The 25,882-nt window shown below is 39.4% G+C and overlaps 1 protein-coding gene across 8 annotated transcripts in view; it reads left to right on the forward strand.

The window, feature by feature from the left end:
* The window catches only part of LOC5574686, a 211,466-nt gene extending 188,079 nt beyond the window's left edge, over positions 1 to 23,387 (forward strand). For all 8 annotated transcript variants that reach the window (XM_021851252.1, XM_021851253.1, XM_021851246.1 and 5 more), the window contains exons 6-9: positions 9,005 to 9,149; positions 11,285 to 11,682; positions 17,013 to 17,274; positions 23,033 to 23,387. In XM_021851252.1, the coding sequence (XP_021706944.1) occupies positions 9,005 to 9,149; positions 11,285 to 11,682; positions 17,013 to 17,274; positions 23,033 to 23,233 (1,006 nt within the window). In that variant the 3' untranslated portion in view covers positions 23,234 to 23,387. The remainder of the gene's footprint in view (positions 1 to 9,004; positions 9,150 to 11,284; positions 11,683 to 17,012; positions 17,275 to 23,032) is intronic.
* The last annotated feature ends 2,495 nt before the right edge of the window (positions 23,388 to 25,882 follow it).

Genomic DNA, 25,882 nt, shown 5'->3' on the forward strand with positions numbered 1-25,882 from the left:
ATAGTGTAGATTTTTTTGTAGCATGGTGCGCATTAAGCCTCTCTCCAGGGTTATCGCTCTGCTTAACAGCTTTTTGGCCTTCTTTAGCTGGGGGTAGAAGTTTCTGACTGCTGGAGTGCAGTAACTGATGGTGTCGCTGCTGGCACCCATCTAGTCCGCAAATAACTTGTAGCTTACAAGGACGCCGTCCGTGTTTGCCTAGGCAAATGCGACACAAATGATGATCTTGAATCGCCTTCCAGCGGGTATCCGGGTCCCATCTTTTGAACGTTGCACAGTCCTTCACCTTATGGTTACGCCCGTTACAGGTCAAACACAACACTTCCTTGACGTCTGTTTTGTGTAACTCCTCTTCTTGCTTAAACGGTTTCGAATCCTTTTCACTTACGGCATGAGCATTGAGGAAATTCTTATCTTTTCCACGCTCTCCACGGCCCGATCGCGATTGCTTGGAATCCGATGTAACGGTGACGTCCGAAGCAGCTGACACTAACATAGACATAAAGCCAGCGAATGTGCGTAAATCTACTCCCGTGAACTGTTGCTTATACAATGCCCAGTTTAAACGTTGTTGTGCCGGAATCTTATCGACCAACTCTCGCAGTAAGACGGGGTTGCACATGTGCGCAACTTGCCCCGTTGCCTCGATGTGGTCACATAAATTCTGTACCGCCATTCCGAAAGTAATCAATGTCTCCAACCTATCTGATTTTGGAGCGGGAGTATCACGAACCTTTTCCAGTAATGTTTGAATGATCAGTTCCGGTCTTCCGTACAGCATGTACAAAGTAGACATGACTTGTGGGACGCAAGCCGGAAGCAGCAAACGGCTCTTTACTGCCTCGAAGGCCTTACCTTGAAGCGCACGCTGAAGTCGGGCCAAATTCTCCACATTGGTGTAGCCACATGCAGCCGTCGAATTAGTGTATGCACTAAAGAATAGCGGCCAATCTTCCGGATCCCCCCGAAACAGAGGAAGATCCCTCGGCATGACTTGTCGCGCTAACAATTGTTGCTGCGTTGGGACAACGGAAAATGGGGACGTTTGAGGCAATTGAGGAGCTTGAGGTACGTTAACCCAAGGATGCCCACCCAAGGAACTTTGTGAGGAATGGGGAAATGGTTCCATTCTGGGTATACTTGCATTCACTGACAACCCACCATAAACCGGCCCCTGCGGAATCGATGCAATGGGAACGGTTGGACAGGCAGTTACCACGTTCGTCAAATTAGCGTTGCTCAGACTCATAGTAGGAATCGTGCTAATTGGGAACGCACCGAATTGTTGAGAGGGATCTCGGACCGGCTGCGGGTAACAATATGAAGGAACAGACGGCATTGTAGTGTACTGACCTGAAGGAAAGGAGTTTGTGGAAGCTCTGGACATAATACTAGGCACTCCAAGAAGCAGCGACGATAAGGATGGATCGAATACGCTTCGGTCAGCAGAACCCACAGTTGTTGGTGTGGAGCTGTTGTTGAGTACGGATACCGACGGTGCTGTCATCCTTGTCTCCGTGCTCGCTGGTGTGAGCGACAGATTTTCCATCTCGCCGATCATTCTCCCCAGCCAGCCTCCAACGTTACTGGTCCCAACCGCAGCGGATTGCTCATTAAGGTTATTCGATGTCGCTTCCGTTATAACGCCTTGCATGGCATTGTTCGCGAGTTGCCCTAGCATGGCCTTCTTCCTCTCTAACTCCTTCTTATGACTCTCCTCCATTTGCCGCTCAAGGAATGCTCGATGCTCTTGTACCCATTGTAGACTCGCTCGTGCCTGATCCGTCAGCAGTGATTGGCCATAGTTAGTAGCGCTTATAGCCGTCGTCGTTGTAGGTAGCCAGCCGGATGGTCCAGCGATTGCAGGCGGAACTGGACCAGAAGCTGCAGTAGAAGACGTAATTGGAGATGCTGCAGTTGCTGCCAGCGGTAATCCAGCGCTAGCTGCAAGCGATATCACTGAAGAGGTTGAAGCTACGATCGACGATGATTCGGTGGCCTTCACTGACGATACAGTAACGATAGTAGCCGGGAATAGCGGATCACTTCCGTAAAGCTCGCCAATCCGTGTGGACGACGGTAAAGCCGCGCATCGTGCACACATCCAACTTTCGTTGGCCACCGCTGAGGTTACTCCCACGCACTGGTAGTGGTACCACTCCTGGCACGCCGCACAGAAGACCATATCATCTACGTTGTTCGACCTCCGACATAGTTTGCAGTCGAACAAATCTGTTTCCGGCATCCTTCCTTTCTCGTTGGTGATCGAAGCAGTTCTTAAAGCTTATTGTTGGGAGATTTCGGACCTCTTAACAGAAGCTGCACTGGTGTTGTTCTGTGCCGAGTTCTTTAAGCTGGAAATAGCGTTTATTAAATGGTGTAACTTTATCGAATTCATTGCTACTCACAACTGGTCTCCTTAGTTATTTCTACTCCAACAATCTTAATACGTGTTTCCTTATAGAGAAGTCTTCTAAATTGGGGGGGATCATGTTTTAATCTTAAGCATATATCTATATGAATAGGTTAGAACCTACGATTGTAATATCGTTCTCTTGCGACCGCAGACAAAAGGATGGTAACTCCTGAGGATACTAAGCTAATCTATTTAAGAAACAAACCTATGATAATTCAATATTCAAATTGTGCAGCGAAAATATGTTCAACTTACAGAGCAAACTAGTAATTAAGTACAATCAATCGACCCGATAGGATATTCAAAAATTCAATAATATAGCACAAATTTCTTCCGTTCAACTGCTGCTGTTTACATGACTCGCAAATTATCACTCTCCCCTTATCTTGACATTTTGCACGCATCGAGCCTTGCGCACGGTCATTGTCAGTCGCTGCGTGTTAAGTCCAACCGGGGGCCTTTGTGGGTCGATTCGCAATTCAAATTCCCAGTGCTGCCAGTGTCGGCAACAATATCCAAGTGGACATCAACCTTAAAATGATGTTTCCTGCAGCGTATTCAGAACCATTAGATTCACAGACCACTCTATAGAAGGTTCCAGGTGCCCTGGGGGAAGTGGTCAATTAGGAACATATCTGGAACTATATCAATATGGGCATCAAACTTCATGATTTTCAAAGGTTATGCTTTCCGAAGCATTTCCAGCATCACCGGCTGCCATGACCACTTTATAGTAGATTCCAGGTGCCCCGGGGATGTGGCCAATTCAAAACATGCCCGAAAACACATCAATATGGGTAAAAACATCAAGATTTTTGAAAGTGATGCTAATAGAAGTATTTACAGCGCAACTTATTTATATGACCACTGTATAGTAGGTTCCATGGGCCCTGGGGGATGAGTTTCGAGTTGGCCACATCTCTAGGAGCCCCTGGAATATACTATAGAGTGATTATTATATCTTGTGGTTCTGAAAATGCTCGCCATTTTCCAAGTCACATGGATCTTACTGTTTATGGTAGAATGTGATTCTAAACAGATGAACGGACATGTTCCGAATTGGCCACATCCCCCGGGGCACCTGGAACCTACTATAAAGTGGTTATGGCAGCCGGTGATGCTGGAAATGCTTCGGAAAGCATAACCTTTGAAAATAATGAAGTTTGATGCCCATATTGATATGGTTCCGGATATGTTCCTAATTGACCACTTCCCCCAGGGCACCTGAAACGTTCTATAGAGTGGTCTGTGCATCTAATGGTTCTGAATACGCTGCAGGAAACATCATTTTTAAGGTTGGTGTCCGCTTGGATATAGCTCCGGATAATATTTACATGATTGGAAATACAAACATGACTGACCATGCTTTCCGGAACCAGTTTTACGGAAATGGTCATAGTTCTGAAGATTTCCAACCAATCTTAATGCGTCCAGTGGCATTCAACTTCCTATTAGTTCTAGTTTCTAGGAAAATTGCAAACATCTATCTAACTTTACACCACACAAAAATACAAGCGACAGAAAAAATGACATTTGGACATGACCTCAGAAAATCCGGAACATCTCCGGTGTCCAGTGGCCAATATGCATGGCCAAGGAAGTTCCTAAAACTGGACCAAATTTGCCGTCGACTGCTTCTAGATGCATCCAATTTCATCCATTTTTCATAAAGTTATAAGCATTTGAATTTGGGCAAAATTTTGCCTATCTCAATCATTTTGCCTATCCCCTGTATAATACTAGAAACGCGACTGAATTAAGAACATCACAGGTTTTGTATGGTGGTTCTATAAACTCTTTGTTTTTTTGAAGGAATATTTTTTTTTCATTTCGATGCCTATACACATCAAACATTCTGCAACTCTTTCGCAGTTTAAGAGACTATGTATTTCACGCATCAAAGCTACATGTTAACTTTTTTTGTACTTGACTAATACTGTATCTTGACGAAGTTTTGACTAACGGATATTTTGTATTGAATGTATTGTTATATATGTTTAACAATTATTGGGGCACTAATAAACTACGATGTTCGCCTCGATGATGATAATGAATTTTTTTTAATATTGACTTAGGTATAACCTATTCCTTTTTGTGTGTAGTCTACAGAGGTTTGAGTCCCGCACACGGTTCACAGGTATAAAAAACTGTTTGATCACTTATCATTTTATTTTCTTTATTAGTATCATTCCAAAAATTACATTCAATTCTTATATCTAGGTGTTCTGTGTTAGACAACACTATCATCCTTATTTGATCAAACAAATTTAAGATTTTATTAACATTTTGTTAACAACATATTACATTTAATTTGCCGTAGCAGTTCAGATTTTTTACAGGTGAGTTGATTTCACCTGCAAATAAGAGAATAAAAAACGCTTTGAATGTACTTAACCTAATTTAACCTAAACATATAACGCATTAATCGTGGCAATAGAAGAGTGTAACGGTTTTTGCCTGAAATTATTAATTATTTCATTTGACATTTGTTCCAATGTTTCAACATTGGATATTCTATGTAACTCATTGGCACTATACTAGGGAGGAAGCTTCAGAATCATTTTTCAAAATTTTATTTTGAATTCTCTGCAGAGCTTTCTTCCTGGTATTACAACAGCTAGTCCATATTGGGATAGCATACAACATGGCTGACCTGAAAATTTGTTTGAATATCAAAAGCTTGTTTTTGAGACAAAGTTTTGGATTTCTACTAATAAAGGGATAGAGACATTTTACATATTTATTACATTTGGCTTGAATGACCTTAATGTGATTTTTGAAAGTTAAATTCTTATCTAGCATGAGCCCTAGATGTTTAACTTCATCTGATCATAATAAATCTTCGAGCTGTTTAGTAGAATACCTATAAGTAGATGAAAAAACCGAATTAAGTGCTATACCATTTAATTCCACTAGAGTTTGTATCCTTTGACAGATACGCGTATTTCGACCTCAACTGTAAGGCCGTCTTCAGTGTCGTGTACTAGACTCGACTGGAAGTCAATTTATTGGAACCCCTCTCATCGTGACAACATGTCTACTTGAAGGTTTCAAATAATGAGCTTTTGGTTTATGTGAGAATATTATTAGTTAAGTTTTGGAAGCATGAGGAAATCTTCCATTTTTACAAGTATGAAGAAAAAATCTCCAAACTTTTATGTAATTGACTACAGATGACACGCAGGCTTCGTCCTTTGGCGGAGGGGCCTGTGTCATTCGCAAACAAGGATTCTTGACATCCCTGAGGTAACTCAGGTAAGTCAGATGTGAAAATATTGTATAATATTGGTCTCAAAACAACACCAGGGGAACACCAGCTCTGACAGGAAGTCTTTCAGATCTGGAGTTCTGGTAATCAACCTGAAGTGAACGATTTGACAGATAAGTTTGAATTATTCGAACAATGTATGTTGGAAAATTAAAGTTTTTCAATTTTACAATCAAGCCTTCATACCAAACACTGTCGAATGTTTTTTCTATGTCTAGAAGAGCAAGGTTAGTAGAATAACCTTCAGATTTGTTGGAACGGATCAAATTTGTTACACGTAAAAGTTGATGAGTGGTCGAATGTCCATGGCGGAAACCGAACTGTTCATTGGCAAAGATTGAATTTTCGTTGATGTGGGCCATCATTCTGTTCGAAATGACCTTTACGAAAAGTTTACTGATGGAGGAAAGCAAACTGATTGGACGATAGCTAGAAGCTTCTGCAGGATTTTTGTCTGGTTTTAAAATTGGTACAACCGTAGCATTTTTCCATTTGTCAGGAAAACTTGCTAATCGAAAATATTTGTTAAATATATCAACTAAGAATGATAAGATACTCTCTGAAAGTTTCTTAATGAGGTTGTAGAAAATTCCATCATCGCCAGGAGCTTTCATATTTTTGATTTTTTTAATAATAGTTCTCACTTCTTCCAAATCAGTTTCCCAGGCATTTTCGAAAACGTTCTCTTGATTTAGAATATTTTCGAACTCCTGAGTAACTTGATTTTCAATTGGACTAGTAAGTCCTAAATTAAAATTGTGCGCACTTTCAAACTGCATAGCGAGTTTTTGAGCTTTTTCGTAATTAGTTAGTCATAATTTGTTTTCCTCTTTCAATGTCGGTATTGGCTTCTGAGTTTTTTTTTTTCAAAATTTTAGATAATTTCCAAAAGGGCTTAGAGCCAGGGACCAATTGAGAAATCTTATTTTCAAAATTTTTGTTTCTTAATTGAGCAAAACGTTTCTTGATTTCTTTCTGCAAATCCTGCCATATAATTTTCATAGCAGGATCACGAGTGCGTTGAAATTGCCTTCTCCTCACGTTTTTAAGACGGATCAAGAGTTTAAGATCATCGTCTATAATCATGGATTCAAATTTTACTTCACATTTTGGAATTGCAATGCTCCTGGCTTCAACAATGGAATTTGTTAAAGATTCAAGAGCATTGTCAATATCAAGTTTAGTTCGTAATGAAATGTTAACATCAAGATTAGAGTCAATATACGTTTCATATATATTCCAGTCGGCTCGAAAATAATTGAAAGTGGAGCTGATAGGATTGAGAATCGTTTCATGGGATATTTGAAATGTAACAGGGACATGATCAGAATCAAAATAAGCATGAGTAACTAAGGGCCGATATTGGTTGATGATTTGATTTGTGAAGCGGCCCTAGAAATCATGGCGTCGTCGATTTTGAGTACCTATGCTACTTCACGTGAATAAGCAAAAAAGCGTTCTCCTTTCGTACGTAAAGTCGTAGATTTCACATCATTAATACGAAATTTCAGAACCTTGACTGATAACGTCTCACTGCTTACTTTATAAACGGAATTAAGTTCTCTGTAGTGTTCCTGGTTAGAATGAGGACCAAATCAGGATGATTGTACACTTGTTTGACCAAAGGCGATAAAGCGATTGAGATTGCTAGAGCGGTATCTTGTGCACTGACGAAACATAAATCAAGAGAACGACCGTTTTCATTCGTTGTGTAATCAAGATGCTTAACTACAATATCTTATGAATACCGAGTGTCAGTCCTATGGACATGTTTATTTGCAAATTATGTACAATAATATAACAAAGCCATATAAATGAGTTCTAATTTGAACCTTATAGAAATAATGGTAAATATACAAATCACTGTAACATCAGATTTTCTCGAAGAAATTATTTCAAATTTACAGAGAAGATACTTGGATATCTTACGTTTTGAATGTTTAATGCAAAGCTGATGGTTACTTGGCTGTTTTACAAATAGATAATGATGCACCGTTGGGGAATATTTTGAAGCATGTGAATATCCCTTCAAAAATAGCTCAAAAATTTTAAATCACTATAACTTTCGATTCACTCGTTAGAATATTTTCAAATTCACGGAGAAGATGCTTGAATATTACATCTTTCGGCTTGTAGGTGCCATATTCTTAGACATTTTTTTAATAACGGTTCCTGGCACACCGTGGCCAAGTAATCATTACACGAATTCATCCAGACATTCTTCAAAGATTAAGTCAAAGAATTTGGCAAAAGAAAGCTTCACATATTGTCCAGGAATTCGACATAGGGCTCGTCTACATGTTTTGTTTTCGATTTTTCAATGAATTTCTTCAATAATCCCTCCAGGGTTTATTTTCAGAAATCACTCCTTGGTGTGAATTCCTCCAACGAATCGTCAACAATACCTTAACTGATGCCATGGGGTATCACTTAAAATCCTGAAAATATGTTCAAGAATTACTACAAAAATTGTGGTAGTATTTCTCAGCGCTGGAAAAAGCTTCCGGCAATAGTTGCTCGTGTAGGTTCTTAAAGAATGTTTGTAAGATTTCATGCAAGAATTGCAAGGTGTTGACACGAATAATCCCAAAATAATTTGCCAGGAATAGGTTCAGGAGAAATATTTTGAAGAGTAAATGGAAATCACCCAATAACAAATTGGGATGAATCTTGGTAGGAAATCTTGAATGATTTATGAACAACTTTTTGACAGTATTTCCGAAGATACTTGATGATAACAATTTTCGAGAGAGTTCAAGGAGGAACCACGGGGAGTTCTTTTTAATGTATTCAAACCCTATGAGCAGAATCTCAATAGAGAATCAAAAATTTAGATTTGAGTACCTTGTACTTTTGTATTCCGCTCTAGCTGCTTATCTTTGATAGATACGGGTATTTCGACTACCACTTGTAGCCTTCTTCAGTGTCAGTTATTCGTATCCACTCAGTGGATACATCTACATTTTTGATTCTCCACTGGGAGTTACTCGCTAAAATCTGTCAATCAATCATCAAAATACGTCCTAAGACAATATATCAGGAGAAGTACCAGACGAGGTTATAGGGGGAATTTAAAGTTGAAATTCCGGAGAAGTACCAGGAACTGTGTCTTAAGGATATGATTTTGGGTAAATAGTAGTTTTGCTATAATTGATAGATATTTTATAAAATCTATAGAAAAATCGCCGCTCTTCTAGCTACGCCAATGGCAAAGGCAACTGAAAAGCTACTATGCGAACAGTCATTCATTTGATTTCTTTCAATTCTTGAGAACAATCATGATAACAATATTTTCCTTTTTTATTGTTTTTCTTCGTTAGCAAAAATCCCGACCAGTTAATTGTACGGCGTCAGTCAACCGCAATCAACCGAATGGCCGCCGGTGACGAGCAGTCGCGTGCCATTAGAAGGATAGTCATACCGGATCAGTACGCGACGACGTTCGAACGGCTGGAAAATAATGTTGTAGGTATAGAGCGCAGTCGGTTCAGTCTGTAATGGATACAGAATTGTTCAATTGGGGAGCAATAATATGATTGACGAGATTGGAGGATTACAAAACATAATAATACCTTTCAACGAAATTGACTATCACTAATGGTCGTCAGTTAAAGATATCTGGATTAATGTAGCTGATTTATTGAGATGCAAGCAGACACGTGTGATTAGGGTGACCTAGGGCGGTTCAAAATTTAAAAATGCTTCAAAATCCAATCTCCCACATCTTTCTCACTATCCTTACCATAAAAATAGTGTTCTGTGTTTTTCAGTTTTTTCGGTAGTGATTTAAAAGTAACCCAAAGACAATGTATGTAGGTTTATATGAAAAATACCAAAGAAAAATTTTGAAAAAAAATTCAAACACGTTAGTACTGTAATTTAAGTTTAAACTTATCATCCCATAGTGAAAACTCATTCTTCAAACCATAATGAAGGATGTTGCTGAAGAAACTATTCCCTTTTGAGCTAATTTTGTCTGTTTTTTTAGATGTTTTCAACACAATAATCCCATATGAAGCTCAATAATAGCAAACAAACTCATGAATATATTTTCTTCTATCCATCGGATTCAATTTCTCTCTTCAGCAAATTTATTTATTGTGTTTTGAACATTCCACAGAACATTATTTTTATGTTTTTTTGCCATCCTAGGAATATATGGGAGAACTTCTTTAAAATTTGAACCGCCCCACAGTGCGTTGCTCCATAGACAAAAATCAAATTTAAAGTTATTTTATTCGGCGATAATAAGTATCCACAACTGTTTATAGATAACATCGGCTTTTGAAACGTGTATTTATAAGATTCATAGAGCACTAAAACGACTACAACAAGCGTCGAAAGTGACAGTTGTCGGAGTGGCAGAAAAACTTAATTTTGTCGCATGTTTTCAACATTACTTTCAACTAGTACGGAGGGTGTTGAAACCAATCCATTCAATCAAAATTTGAAAGAGAACATGTTTGAAGGTTGGTAAAGTATATTTGATGTAATAAGCACACCAATTTTAACTTTGAATATGAAAAATCGGCACGATGAGTTGGCTATAAAATCAAACTTATGAAATACTAATATGTAACTTTGGTTATAGATTCAAAAAAAGTTCCACCGAGTTCCACCCTAAGTCACTCACAGACATGTTTCCCAGAGTGCCCCCTAAGAGATCTGGAAGATACAGCTGCAACTCCCTGCAACTCTTCGAGATTTTCGACTATTTTTCGGTATACTCCTTAACCAGCACAAGTATGAAAATGAGTTGTTTGTGATAAAAAATCCGAAAATCTCGTAACGCTATGTGGTCAAAGTTGAACCAGACATTACACCAGAGCAAGTTTATGTTTAAAATAAAATATTTTTAATGAAGTTTCCAAGATTCTATTCAAATTTTATGTAAAAAACTAGAAAATTTTAAAAGTATGCGCATTTTTTGCATAAAGGCGTATAAGTCACTTTTGCAGCTATGAGTGTGAAGAGACATATTTGCAAATAACTTCTTAAATCATTTTAGGCAATAATAGTACAAATTACGAAGTTTTTCTTGGAAAATAATGGAATTGGCGCTTAGGACAGTTTTGCGATTATGCGTATACTATATGTAATTTATGCAAATTGCAGCTCTTTTCACCAGAAAAAAACTTTTCCTTTCATACCAAGGTGCTTAAATGGCTTGATCTTCCAGTTTTGATTTTTGTCCCGCATCTCCATACATTCAACGCACTGTGCGCCCTATAAAGAGGACATTAAATAGACAACTTCTAAGCAAGCTATATGACAGGAAAATAATTCGTATTGTTTTATTCCGGCCACCTGTTCACGTAATAAATAATCATAAATCGGTTCCATTAAGCTTTGCATGATTATGCAATAAACCATATATCGAACGTGTGAATATTCTATAACAGTCATTTGGATAGAAGCATACTAGAATGAAATATTCATGCTTCTATAAATCCCTCAAACAAAAGCACAATTTATGCAGCACCACATCTTAACAGATCCATAATGTAAATATTGAAGTAATAATAATCGAAACGTGCAGAAACCAAACGAGTGAATTATTAATCACTCACTCACGCATACACACACATTCGTCCTTTTAGGCCCTGCTTGTTCTGGAACAGGACAAAGGCAAACAACAAGCACCCGATGAGGAAGATAACTCGGTGTTCAAACAGACTCTCTTCCGCAACATCAGCAGAACCGCTGGCCTAGGCAACCCTATCCCTCCGGTGGCCATTGCTGCTCCGTCCATCATCCGGCGCCAGCAGGCTGTGGGAGAACCGGTTGGAAATCGAAGAAACAACTCTTCGCCGCCCCCGACACAGTATTCTTCTTCGGAGAGCTCCCATCAGTCTTCCTTCCTGGTAAATGCTGCACCGAGTAGCCAACCGGAATCGTCTTCGTATATTTGCTTATCATCAATTATAAATCTTCCTTCGCCGGAAACGTCCAATATTTGTCAAACTTACTCTTGGAGGAAACTTCGGAAAAGTACCAGGTAAGCTTAAACATGCGGTTTCCATCATTGGGATTTTCATTGGAAGTTAATTTTTCTGGTCTTGTTGATCCTACAAGGCTTTCGTGAAGTACATGTTCCTATTCATTTATTTGGTCACCTTAATCTTTTTCTTATTTTTTATTTCTTTACTCTTCCCCTATAACTTGGTTTGCTTCATTTTTTTTAATTTTTTTATTAGTATCATTCCAAACATTATATTCATTTCTTATATCTAGGTGTTCTGTGTTAGACAACACTATCATTCTTATTTGATAAAACAAATTTAAGATTTTATTAACATTTTGTTAACAACATATTACATTTCATTTGCCGTAGCAGTTCAGATTTTTTACAGGTGAGTTGATTTCACCTGCTTAAAAGAGAAAAAAACGCTTTGAATTTACTTAACCTAACTTAACCTAAACATATAACGCATTAATCGTGGCAATAAAAGGTTGTAAGGATTTTTGCCTAAAATAATTAATTATTTTATCTGACATTTGTTCCAATGTTTCGACATTGGATATTCTATGTAACTCATTGGTACTATACCAGGGAGGAAGCTTCAGAATCATTTTCAAATATTGGTACAACATGGCTAACCTAAAAATTTGTTTGAATATCAAGAGATTGTTCTTAAGACAAGGAGAAGGTATCGACCGTGATTGTTTTATATTCTATTTTGTTATGGCTATATCGGTCATGCGACTCAAAGCTAAAGGGAGTCTGTAGAAATGAATAGGTGGATAGGCGTCGCAAGGAAGCGACAAGATTTAAATTATATTAGGTGGTGAAAATTGAGCAAGCCCGGGATTTCGTCCAGGATTTTCTTCTGAAATTCTTTCGGGGATTTTTTCCACATAATTTTTAAGGAGATTTCCTCCAGGAATTTCTCTTGGGATTTAAACCAGGAACTTCTCAAGGATTTTCTCCAGGAATTCCTCCGGGGATTTCAAGGATTACTCCGGCGATATCCCCAGGAACTTCTCCGGGAGTTTTCTCCAGGAATTTCTCAGGGAATTTCCAATAGCAACTCCTCCGGATATTTCGTCCAGGGGGATTTTGTCAAGAAATTCCTCTGATGGTTTTCTTCAAAAATTCTTTCTGGGATTTTTTTAAAGATTTTTTCCTTTAGGAATTTTTCTGGGAATTTCTTCCAGGATTTCTTCTGGAAATTTCGTCCAGGAATTCCTCCAAAAACTTCTCTGGTGATATGCTCCATGTATTCCTTCCGGAGATTTCCACCAAGAACTCCTCTGCGGATTTTCTCCAGAAATTCTTCAGAGGCTCTCCAATACCAATTGCTCCGGCGATATGCTCCAGAAATTTCTCCTCTAAGAGGATTTCCAGTAGCAATTCCGTCCAGATTTCCTCCAGCATTTCCTCTGAGTATTTCTTCTAAAAAAATCATTAGGAAATTTCTCCGGGGATTTTCTCCATAAACTCTTTCGGGGATTTTTTTCAGAGATTTTATATCCAGGTAGTTCTTAAGATATTTGCAACAGGAATTTTTCCGGAGATTTCTTCCAAGCAATCTACAGCGGATTTCCTTCCGGAATGCCCCCGGGGATTTCTTCCAAGAACTCTTCTTAAGGTTTTCACAAGGATTTCCTCTGGGCTGAGGATTTCCTTCAGCGATTTCCTCCGGAGATATTCTGCAAGAAGTCTTCCGGGAATTCTTTTCGAGCTCCACCAGGAATTCCTTCGAATTTCCTTCCTAGTTTCTCCAGGAATTCGTCAAGCAATTACCCCAGAGTTGCTCCAGAAACGCCTCCAAAGTTTCTCCAGAAACACATCCAGAGTCCCTCCATGAACTACCACGTAGTTTTTCTAGGATTTCCTTTTAAAGATTTTCTAGGAATTTGTCCAGAGTTACTACAGGAATTTCTTTAAAGTTCTATGGGTATTCCTTCAGTGCTCCATTTCTTTAGGAGTGCTTTAAGCAATTCTTCTGGATTTAATCTAGCATATACATTTCCCGGAGGGAATGTAGTGAATTTTTCGAAGCAACTTCATAAGAATCCCTAGAGAAACTTTCGAGCATTTTCGAGGAGTTACAGTAAAACTTCTATGAGTCGATGTTCCATTATTCGATATCGACACATGGACCAACAAGAACCAAACAACTGTCCAAAGCATTTCTGTCCCATGAGTCGATGGGAACTTCCTAAAGGAAATCTCCGGATAAATTCTTTGAAATATCCCCGAAGGTATTTCTGGAGAAAATCCCCGGAGGAATTTCTTAATGAAATCTCTGGAAAAATCTTTGGTGGTGCTTCCAGAGTAAATCCCCGGAAGAATTTATGGATGAAATCCACAGAGGAATTCCTGGATGAAATTCCTGCTACTAGAAATCCCCTTAAAAATTCCTGGAGAATATCCCGGAGGAGTTCTTGGGGGGAAATCTCCGGACAAATTTTCTGAAACAATCTCCGGAGGATTATCAAGAGTAAATCACCATAGGAGCTTATGGATGAAATACCTGGAGGAGTTTCGGGAGGAAATCCTCAGAGGTACTTCTTAAGGATAACCCCGGAGCAATTCCTGGTGGAAATCACCGGAAGAATTTCTAGACGAAATCCCTAGATTAATAGCTATTGATAATCCCCTGAGAAAATCGTTGAGGGAATTCGTGAAGAAATTCCTGGGGATATCACCGGAAGAATTCGCAGATAAAATCCCCGGATAAATTCCTGGTTTGAATCCAAAACTTCCGGAAAAAGTCCTGGTGCAATTCCCGCAACCGAGTACCGTAAATTCGGGTGAAATTGATCAGTAGGGTGAAATTGATCACCGTGTCACTCGATTTTATTTCTTCCTAATGGAGCACAAATATCAATGTAACCTGCAATGAATGAACGTTGTTTGTCGTAAGATTGTCAAATTGTGTGTTGTAAAGTTTTTTGCGTTAGAGAATGTGTATTTCTATGAAAATTATGCAAAATTCCAAAATCATGTATGGTGCAGTATTGACAAACATCAATAAACTTCTAGTTATAGACAAGGATTTGAACATGGTATAATCCTGAAAGTTTGTGAGGATACTTAAGATATATCCTCAAACCAGATTTGATAACCAAAATTCGTATCAATTCGCTCATTTAGTTGAAATAATTGAATTTCTGTTAGATATCATGAAATTCCTTAGGAAATTGCATTCATTTAGGCGTTTTCTGCGTTATTCTTGAAATTTAACTAATAATTATTTCTATAAATATTGTATTGCTAAGAATTTGGCAAGCATATTCAGATTCAGGGAGCTCAAATTTATTATGTAGAGTTGTTTTGAAAACTAACAATAATCGCATTGATAAGTGATCAATTTCACCCCGAAATGGCAACACCCGATTTTTATTATAGAGATATTTTTTAGCACTAGAATTATTTTTGTTAGAAAATTTTGGTTCTTGAGCCAATGAGGCTCACCTTCGTACTTGTTTTTCTGCATTCAGTTATTTGGGATTGCCAACATTATAGAAATCAGACAAAAAAAACCGTGAAAAATGATCAATTTCACCCGAAATTACGGTATTGTGGCGTGAAATTGTTGATTTAGCGTTATCTGTTCAGATGCTTACTAATAAATAATAATAATCTAACCCAAATTCTGAAAAAAGTGCATGATATTTTTTAAAACACTTTGTTGTTTTTGAGTGTAAAGTAGATTTAGTTAGAGTTATCAAATTAAAATCCATTCCAGTATTTTTTCCTTGTTCTTCCAAATTTTCCATAATATCCAAATTCAAATTGCCTTCCCCCACGCCTGTCCTAGGAGGAAATTCTCATCATTGCACTTTCCCGAGAACGATCCTATTCCCGGAAGCTGGCCTTCTACTTGCTGAGTAATGTTTAACTTCGTAACTACCAAACTTTCTATATTTGGTCTTCACGCTGACGGCGTTCAATTTTCTTCGTCTCCTTGTCTGGAAATAAAAAAATTGCTTCCACTTTCTCCCCGAAGCAACTCGATGAGGTTTTTGTCGGGCCAGGGGAATACCGAAAGCAAGCAGCAGTTGGGGTTGGCCATCATTCTGCACAAGGAAGCACCAGTAGTCGCCTACGGTGATGGGCTTAACGATAATGATGCCGGGGAATAAGGTGAATTTGCATTTTTATTTCAATTTTAAAATTGTTTCACCTGGCAAAGTTTGCTGTACATCTTATTTTTGGTTCTAATTTTTGAGCGGGAACGATAACTGCCGGCGTATGAGCAAGTGCACGTTATTACCCTTCCAAGGAATCGCAGGCAGTAGTTGAAGCTGGTTGGTTAATACGGATAATTTTGACGGTGTATGCTGAAAACTTTTCCAATTTTTGAATGGTGCTAAAAAGAAGAGGTGTACATTTAATTAGACTAGACTGGTGATAGAAGTTCGCTTGATGGGCACTGTGCATGTCACATTAATTGAAATTATGAAGAGTTTAAAGCGTTATGAAAATACATTCAGGACTAATTTGATCGAATAAAATGTTTGCGCTTGTCAATTAAGATGTTACCATATTGAGTTTTCTCGAGTAAACTTGCCCGATTGATAGCATCAGAGTTTCGTCAAAATTGCATATTTGTTCTAAGTTTAAGAAGGTCTCGAAGTGAAATCCGAAGAATTCGAAAATTTCAGCTAGTTATATTGTTTACTTTCCAAAATTATGTTCAACTATCATTTTTTTTTGGTGACGTACGTATAAAATATAAATAAAAAAAAGTTTAGCTAGCATAGTCTAAATTCGTGCCATTTTCGCATTCGTATATCGTGTGGCAGGTACGATGAAACTTTATGCCCAGGGAAGTCAAGGGAATTTCCATTACAAAAAGATCCTGGACTGACTGGGAATCAAACCCAGACACCTTCAGCATGGCTTTGCTTTGTAGCTGCGGACTCTAACCACTCGGCTAAGGAAGGCTCCTACTATAATTTTTAATTTTTATGGATATGCCAAGATAAGATTCGTTTTTGAGGATATTGGACCTAAATAATTCCTAGTTTAAGTAGGCACGTAGAGCAGCGAAAGAGAAGAAATACAAACTTTCTAATATCTAAAGTAACCCACTCTCAAATTTTCCTGCATTACTATTTTACTAACATAGTTCTCTACACAAACAATCTCACACTTCCACACTTCCACTAAATGTATGACACGACTTGGCATCGTCTAACAACGGAATCGTCGCTTGCGATGATGGTATTTGCCTAAATTAAATTAAATAGTTTCACCGAAAGACCATTATTTATTCAATTATCACGTTTATCTTTTTCCGGTGGCTGTTTTTCTCCGACCGTGAAATCCGTGTGCTGCGGTTCGACTCTTTCTCCTCTGGCTGTGTGGCACAGGTCGCCAACTGGAACCGGAACTACAGGAAGCCAACGGAGGCGTCGGCAAAACCACCATCGAGGAGCAGTACGACAGCAAAACCGAGCCGTGCGACAAAACCGAACCAATGGCGGCGGTGACGATGGCGCTAATTACATAACGGCAAATATTAGCATTTTTCCGGCCAATGGAAGCGAGTGCCGCCGGGAACACCGGGACTATCTGCAACACCAGGGAAATCTGTGCGCCGGACCGGAGGATAGAAGCCGTAGCTTGCATGTGGTGAGAAAACTATTAGCATTGTTTGCTAATTTGAAATCTAAGTCGGTAGGGTTTTGCAGTGGAACGGTCTTGTAGATGAGTAAAGGTGACTTGTTGTATTTTCGGCAGCTTTGTTCTCTTCGCCCTGGATGGTTTTCTAGAACCTATTGGGCTCAAAATATGGACTTCTATTTTTAGCATATAAGCGCATCTTACTGTCGAAGTTAAGAATGTTTAGCCGAATAAACCCCCCATGACGAAAAGAACGAAACGGCCGAAAATACGTAAATAAGTATCATTCTTTGGATTATTGTAACTTTTCGATTATTTGGTTTAAAATAGGAGAAATTGCATATTTGCGGCCGTTTTGTTTTCTTAGTCATGGCAAGGTGCGCTCATATAAAAATATTGATGTACCTGTTGGGCACAGTATTTTTCAGAAAACCGCCCATAACGAAGATAACATAGCTACCGAAAATACAACAAGTCACCCACTTCATTCTAGTTGTTTTGGTATTAATTTCATTAAAATTACACAATATATTAAACATTCCTTTGCAAATGTTTGGGATCACCCTCTAAAAACATACAAATGTGTTCTATCCGTATTTCTTTGATTAAACCTCCAATTGATACTCACTCCAAAATAAATTATCCTTTGAAGGTGTTTTGAAAATAACAATTTTTGAATTTGGCATTTTTTTCTTGAAGGTGTGATATTATTTAAAAATTATAAAGCAAATATATGGCTGATTTGATCTGCATTAGATCAACCAAAATTTTTAGCATGTACGGCATAAAAGCTTATTCTCATAATCATTGATGAGTCCCGCCATATTTTTGCAAGTGCTCATCAAAAAATCTTTTGTACGGGAGTGTAGGATTTATATCAGAGGGAGCGAACGTTTTCAAAAGCTCCCACATTTTGGCGAAAACGAATGATTTTTGACAAGTACAGAGCTAAACTTCAATTTATTGGTTGGGTAACGACTCCAGTTAACAGCTTGAACCATTCACGATTAGAAACAGTCTAAAACTTCCTATTGACCGGTCAGTTAGAAACCTTATAGTACACATCAGTTGGATAATATAAGAATTACATGCAGTTCTTTTCACGAGTTCTCTAGTATAAGTAACTCCAGCGTTTATTCCATAAGTAGTCCAACCTAATTAAAAGAGCTTTTCAAAGTTTTTGTTCAAGAAAGCTGACTTGAGATCACATAGTAATTCCATAAACATTCGTTTAATTATTTCACCATTAATTGCTCGAAGCACTTCTCACTGATCTCAAGTATTTTCCAAAGATTTCAAATATTAGTCCAATAGTTTTATTTATGACACATCAAGACATGTCTCAACAGATTACTTAAGATTTTTCCTGTTTAGTTCTTTCAAGAATTATGAACATAATGTATCTTGGAAAATTATAGAAAATAGCACGGAAAAAATTAGGTATTATAGATTTGATTTATAGTTGGTTTGCAATTTTCTTGGAATCGTGGATTAACTATGTTGTTTGAAGTTCGTCCATAGCATGTCGTTTGAAGCTTACAAAATGAAAATTTTAAATTATAAATCAAATACCTGTTTCCAGGGTTCAAGAATGGTTAAAAGTTTGGTTTGGTGACCAATTTTAGAAATAAATCTTATAATTTGTTGCCCAACTTTGTGCTTTTAGGAAAAGTATTCCTAGAAGATCTCCTTAAATAGCCACGTGGTTAGCACAGTGGTCCCGAAGGATGTTGTTTTGTTCGCAACATACGCTCCTCGGTGAACCATGGGTTCAAAACTATTGGCTGTATCTAGTTGGATGATTATCTTCGATTGGCAAAATTGGATTCGACGTATCTCGTCGCACAGCTTTACGTAGTCGTTCTTGAAGAGTAGACTCGTTGCTGCTTGAAGACGGAACTATACTTCATCGGTTGTGGGTGCTGCTTCACGAATGAAGCTGAGCTCCACTCTGGGAGTTCGTTGTAGGGGATATCTTCAGGTGTCTCGATGTTGAAGACTGGCTCGTTGAGGAATGGAGGACCAGCCTACCGCAGACCTCTGGTGGCGAAGTCGATGGGAGTTCTTTCTCACGGAACAATAACAACTAGATTGGCTGATGTTTGGACATAGTTCCACTAATGGCTTTCGGTGAGACGTTGAAATCCAGCGACACGATTGCGGACGAATATTTCCAGTTGGCCGGGCTCGAGCAAAACAACTACGTTGACGGTGACTAGGAGTGGTATCGTAAAATCCTTCAACAATGGTAGCGACTGTTTCAATCTGATCCACTGTTGTTCGGTGTCGTCATCGAGTAGCTCATCTCTTCAGTGTTCGTCAAAGTTGCTCGGAGTAGATTATAAGTTTCGTCGCTAAGCGTCGTTGATTCAAGTACCTTGTTGATCGGAATGTTGCCGAAGTAGTTCTGTACTTATTTGTTCTCAGTTCCAGAACTCCTGGCGGCTTCATCAATTCTCAGGAATCGAGTGTCGACGTGATACGTCTTCTAGCTGACATCGTCGTTGGTTTTGTTTTTTTTTCCTGCAGTGACCGAGACCTTGATACTCCTAGATGATGTTGACGTACTGCGTCTTTAGGTCTGGACTTCGTTGCAACCATGTAAAAACGCTCCAATGCCATAGAATGACAGCTATCCAAATCAGCGACGTTGTTATTCATCGGTAGTCGGTAGTTGCTCGCATTGTTGCTTTTCGGGTGACATCGCGGTGACGTTCGGTACTTCTTCCACTTCCCAAAATTTGTGGATTGAATCAGCGATATCATCAATCGATTCCACTTGCGAATATCGGATGTCTTCAGATGATGACACCTGCACAAAGTGTGACTCGCGTAGTTCTGGTAGATATTCGAAGATGACAATGCGCTCTGGCTTCAGAAGTCGGAAGAACAGCTCTGCTCCGAAAAGCATATCAATTCTTTCAATGCTATCGGCTCGGAAGAATTTTGGATCGGATACCAACAGGAATGTTCCAATTTGATGTGTCGATAAACTTGCTACGCTCACCTCGATCTTGTCACGGGCAGTCATGGATGTTGTTCGGGCTGTCTTCGGATGCCAAGAGAATTGGCCATCTTCTCGCTAATGAAATTCACCTGGGAGCCACTGTCCAGGAGAAAGCGGCACTTCTGCTGTTGTCCGTTTTCGTAACTCACCAAGATGGATGGGATGGGTAACAAAATTTCGGTGACTGCATTCCCTGACACGAGCAACTGGTGGACAGGGATTGCTCGCTTTTCGGCATTCCCATTGGATTCAAGGCGGATGGAACAGGCACACTAGCCTGCTTCGCCTAGTTGGGAATCGTTGAAACTGTATTCGGGTTGGGCTTCGTCGTTACGTTGGTGTTATGAAGTTGAGTGTAGTGTCGTCGCTGACACTTCCAACAGGTTTACAACGACGGACAATTCTTTGAACGATGTCCTTTGCACAGGCAATTGAGGCAAACGCCAGCAGCCTTCACCTTCTCCATTCGCTCTTTGGCGGGCAGTGAGTTCAGCTTGTTGCCTTGGAAGTTCAAATGAGATTCACTGCAAAAATCGCACCAGTCTTTCGTTTCCTGTCTCGATGTCGCTGCTGCATGTGCTTGCTGGCTTACTTGCTTCGGTTTCGTTTGTTTCGTAATGGCGTTCGTGGTGACGACAACCAATCATTGTGATTTGAGGAAGTCTACCGGTTCTTTGTATTTCGGCAGGTCGGTCGTCGTCGCAAGAGAATGCTCCTATTGCAACCTCGTTGAGTCGTCAAGGGCTGCTGTGACTAGGTACACCAGCACCGGCTCGGACACTCCTGTTAGTGGCTGGTTTTGGTATTCCAAACTTTCTACGTGCTACGTTTATTCGTCGACCAGTAGTTAAAGTTGCTTGCTGGATCGCGATGCAATCTTTTTCAGCGATAGGAGACCACGGATGTGCGTCTCAACTACCATTAATTGATTCTCGTAGTGGTCGGTTAGGATTCGCCATGCGTGGGCGTAATCTCCTTCGTTCAGCGTCTTCGCGTCGAGTACTCCAGCAACTGCTTCTATTAGTTCATGGTACAGCTTCAATGCATCTGACTCACGAGAAAGCGCAATGACGTCTTGAAACATATCCTTGAATTTTAGCCAGTTCGCGTAGTCGCTATCGAAAGTCGGAATTTGCGCTTTCAGCTGATGGCTGACCACTTGCGGAGCAAGATTGGCTTCTCGATCCTTAATACGCTTCTTCTCTCCGGCGAACGTTAGGTTGTACATAGCTCCGAATCGTTCATAAGCTCCTTCTTACTGTTCCGGGATGTTCGCTATTATATGGCTGTGGAAGCCAGAGAACTCCGTGTATGCTGACTGCAAATTGCATAGCGAACCTTCCTGTTTCGACAACCCGAGTTGACGAGCTTAAAATACCACGATGCGGAACACTTTATTCAGCATGATGTCTTTGGCGTGAATCGCACCATAATTTCACTGTCGGCAGCAATCTCCATTTGGTGCACGTTGGAATTGCTCTCACTTTGCTGCTGTCGTTGCACTCAAAAATTCACAACGGGGGCAGGATCGGTCGTCCCTTTCGCAGGAGAATGTTCTAGCGGCATTTTCGTTTTGGGTTTCTACACTTACTGTCTTCCGAGAGGCTCGATATTTCTAGGCTTCTTTCGCGCACTTTTCTGCTTCAATCCTTGGGTGATCGGCTAAATGAATTAGATCAATTCACTTCTCTTCTCTCGTTGTTGGTTGTTCTAATGTTTGAAAAATATTGATGCGGCTGCTCCTTTGTTCGTTCTTTTTATTACGTGCTGGAGTTTGTTTCGCAAGACGAGTCTCCACGCATCACTGCGGAGGTAGACTTCTGCGCGTAGTTTTGGGGAAATCATCATGCTTCTGCACGGTTTGCGCGCAGGATGATGTGTTGGCTTTGCACAGTGGTCCCGAAGGATGCTCTTGCATACGCAACACAACTTTTGGTCGATTTTCACAGATCACAAAAAAATGTTGAAAAATTTGGTCAGGGACGCAAGATTAACATCTATTTTATCCATGTGAAACACTTATTTTACCATACCGAAAACATGTGTGAAACTTAATCCAAATTATAACTGTTTCGTCCAGGGTTGACCAGGCCCTACGTTGTGTTTCTTTAAGCCCCGAAGGGGAAGACGAATGAACGAACTACTTTTACTTTTACGATAATTTATTGCCCACCACCGAGAGGCAGTGCTCCTGCTCGGTGGGGGATACTCTACGGTTACAACAACGTCTTACAACTAACATTCTACAGAAAGGGGCCTCTTTTATATCCTAGAGGTAGTACGGATGAGTGTAATGGGTTACAAAGTAACAAAGGTTTGATGCGCCGACAGCTAGCATCACGCAGCCCAACGCAAGAGCATCAAAGCAATTGGGCTGCTTGCTGCTAGCTGGGGGAGAAAGCAGAGAAATTGAATGCACACGGCTGCGCTGCTGCTGTTTACGAGTGCGCCTAGCATAAAGCGAATGGGAGATATCGTTGCGGTGAGACCGAACAATAACTATCACGTGTTAAGGATTATCGATTATGTTCGACAGTAACTTGTTTTATCAGTGGCTATGAGAATTCTCCAAGTAATTTACCAGTACGCAATTTTTTATAAATATAAATATAGTTGACATTAATCGAAAAAAAAATCAAACATGTTTGTAGAAACCACTGAATTTTGATTTTTTTTTCTATCATTTAGGGAAGCAACGCACCCTTCCTGACCTTTTCTGGCTACGCCTGTAATAAAAATTAATTTTTACTTCAATTTTAGGAGCTGAGTGGATCCCCACTGATTTGCACCGAACGAAACGACGACGGCACGGCCCAGGTGGAACTACGCGGATTACTAACCTGGTCGACGGACATCAACCGGGCACCGCATCTGTTCACCAACCTGACCACCTACCGGAGTTGGATCGAAGACGAATTGGATAAACTGGATCAGCTGGAACTGTTGCAGCAATCGTCGTAATTAGGTTTAGTTTTGCTTGCTGGCTGACTCGCGGTAATCATCGGGTTCGGTCAGAGGTGTCTTCTAGTGAGATTGATTTTTATTTTATTATCTAAGTGATACGTGATAAGTGAATTTGCGGGGCAATAAAATTGCTTTTTATTATTCGTGAATATTTGATGACGATGTTTTATTGTGGTCTGGTAATGTAACGATATTTTGATAGAAGTAGTGAGCTGAACGATTTTCTTAAGCTGGATCTTTGCCTTCAGAAAAGACGTGCTTTGTTAAATACCTCTTTTTTATTCTTTATTGAGAAATGGCCTTTTGGCGGTTGATGTTCTCGGATCTTGACGTTGTAGTCTATGAAAACAAATACGGCATAAGTGACATAAGCTTCAAGCCATGCTGACTTGTTAATTCCTCAGCATTGCTGTCCAGCTTCAGAGATAGTAGGCAAGAGTTAAGGGACAAAACGTTAAAAGGGACAAAACTTCGAAAGCCAGAAGTTTTCAATTCTCAACAACGATTTAGTATTGTATTGAGATTTATTTTTTTTTCATCGCGTTTCTTTTAAATGTGTTAATAAGGCCCATATTAGCACACATTAAATTATATATCGTTTTCGTAGAAAATCGTTCTTTCAAGAAACATTCAATTTCTTCCAATTGTCTTTTTCTCGTCTTATCCTTTTCACGTTTCTGCATTTGAGATATTAGAATTCGACGTTTTGTCACCGAACTGTGAGCAAATTTGTAGTTCCACTGCTATGTATTGAGCCCATTTTACTTGTATTCGAAGGAAAGGAAAAGGAAATATGGGAGGAAAAAAGAAAGGGAACCTGAAGTTCTGACTTAAAAGGTTGGGAATAACAGGATTACCCAAATATGCAGTTTTCTGAAGTAAGTTATACTTGAGTGTTGATCGAGGACTGGAATATCAGTCTCTCAAAAATTAGGGAGAGTTCTTCTTCTTCTTTCTGGCGTTACGTCCCCACTGGGACAAAGCCTGCTTCTCAGCTAAGTGTTCTTATGAGCACTTCCACAGTTATTAACTGAGAGCTTACTATGCCAATGACCATTTTTGCATGCGTATATCGTGTGGCATGTACGAAGATACACTATGCCCTGGGAAGTCGAGAAAATTTCCAACCCGAAAAGATCCTCGACTGGTGGGATTCGAACCCACGACCCTCAGCTTGGTCTTGCTGAATAGCTGCGCGTTTACCGCTACGGCTATCTGGGCCCCATTAGGGAGAGTTACATAGAGGAAAAAAAAACTCTAGTACAAAATATACGATACGCAGAATATTTGTCATGTGATGTGAGTTGAGTCACTAGTGATAAGACTATGCTTTGACATGTAACTTGTAGTTGGCCTGGGGATATGGAGGCTCTCTTCCGTTCCCTCTTGTTATGCCAATGTTGGTAAGAGTAAGTTGCCCTAGAGCTGCATTAGTTGAACTAAATAATTGTGTCAGAGCTTATTATAACGACATCGCAAGGGATCGTCGTAATAGAAGAAAGTCGTTATAAAGGATATTAATAATATCCAAATATTATTTCAAACGACCGACAAATTTCGCTATATTAGTTGTCATTACAACGAGCTTCTACTGTAGTTGAAGTCTTTTTAATGATTCATTCTGTATCTAGTACATCTATCTTGATGTTCTTTCCAACAGCTACCATGCAACCAGTATTGCAACATGTGACGACTACTAATGTAAAGGAAATATTTTTTTTTTTGCAAAAACCTTGAAAAAGTCATATTTTTGCTCAGACAAACAGATGATATTTGAAAATACGACTAAACTAGATATTCAACAAAAAACAGTACATTTCATTCTTAACGAAAATATACGTTTAATTCAAGTTGCGACAGTGGTATTACTAGAATATGCATAATCATTTACCATTTATGTCTTTCGATCGCACCGAAAGATATTTGTGAGTAATCAATCTTCAGCTCAATATCTCAATTTCCAGACAAATTGTTTCATTCCGAAATCTACTAAATCTAAGCAAAATCATAGCGAAATAGCATTAGTTCCTCCTACCATCCGTCACAAAAGAGGAAAGCATGTGTGTTTTTCCCATATTGGAAGGTGCTTCGCTTTGTTTCAAGCGTCTGATATTGGAAATTTTCCACATTTTCCCGAGCTTGTGTGAAAAGCTTTCCCGCAACATAACAATGCGTGAACGTCGGAGCATGTCGTCATCCAATGTGATCAGCAGCCTCAGAATATATCCCGACGCGACGCACTCTGGTGCCTCATATCGTAATGTGAAGCAGAATACTCAACCGTGTCGTTGTCATCCCGGGAGAATATGGCGGCTGGTAAGTAGGTACCGTAGAACGGGGTATCTTTGATAGTGCGAGATCAACAAAATACTAAACGAAACAACATACCGTTTAGATTCATATTTCATACCGTTTAGATTCACATTTCACACGAAATGTTTCAAATTTTGTTGTCCAAAAGTCATTTTGATAAACATTTTTCATGGATATCTTTGAAAAATCATAATGCCCAACTGTCTTACACGTCTATTGATTGCACTCGCCATATACGTCAAAATCGTATAACATGATTTAGGAAATCGTTCATTTGATAGGGTAAATACCATTGTTCACCTAGTTTCTGTAGCCTATCTTACGCAATTTTTC

This window comes from Aedes aegypti, chromosome 3, assembly GCF_002204515.2.
Source record: "Aedes aegypti strain LVP_AGWG chromosome 3, AaegL5.0 Primary Assembly, whole genome shotgun sequence".
Classification (NCBI taxonomy): Eukaryota; Metazoa; Arthropoda; class Insecta; order Diptera; family Culicidae; genus Aedes; species Aedes aegypti.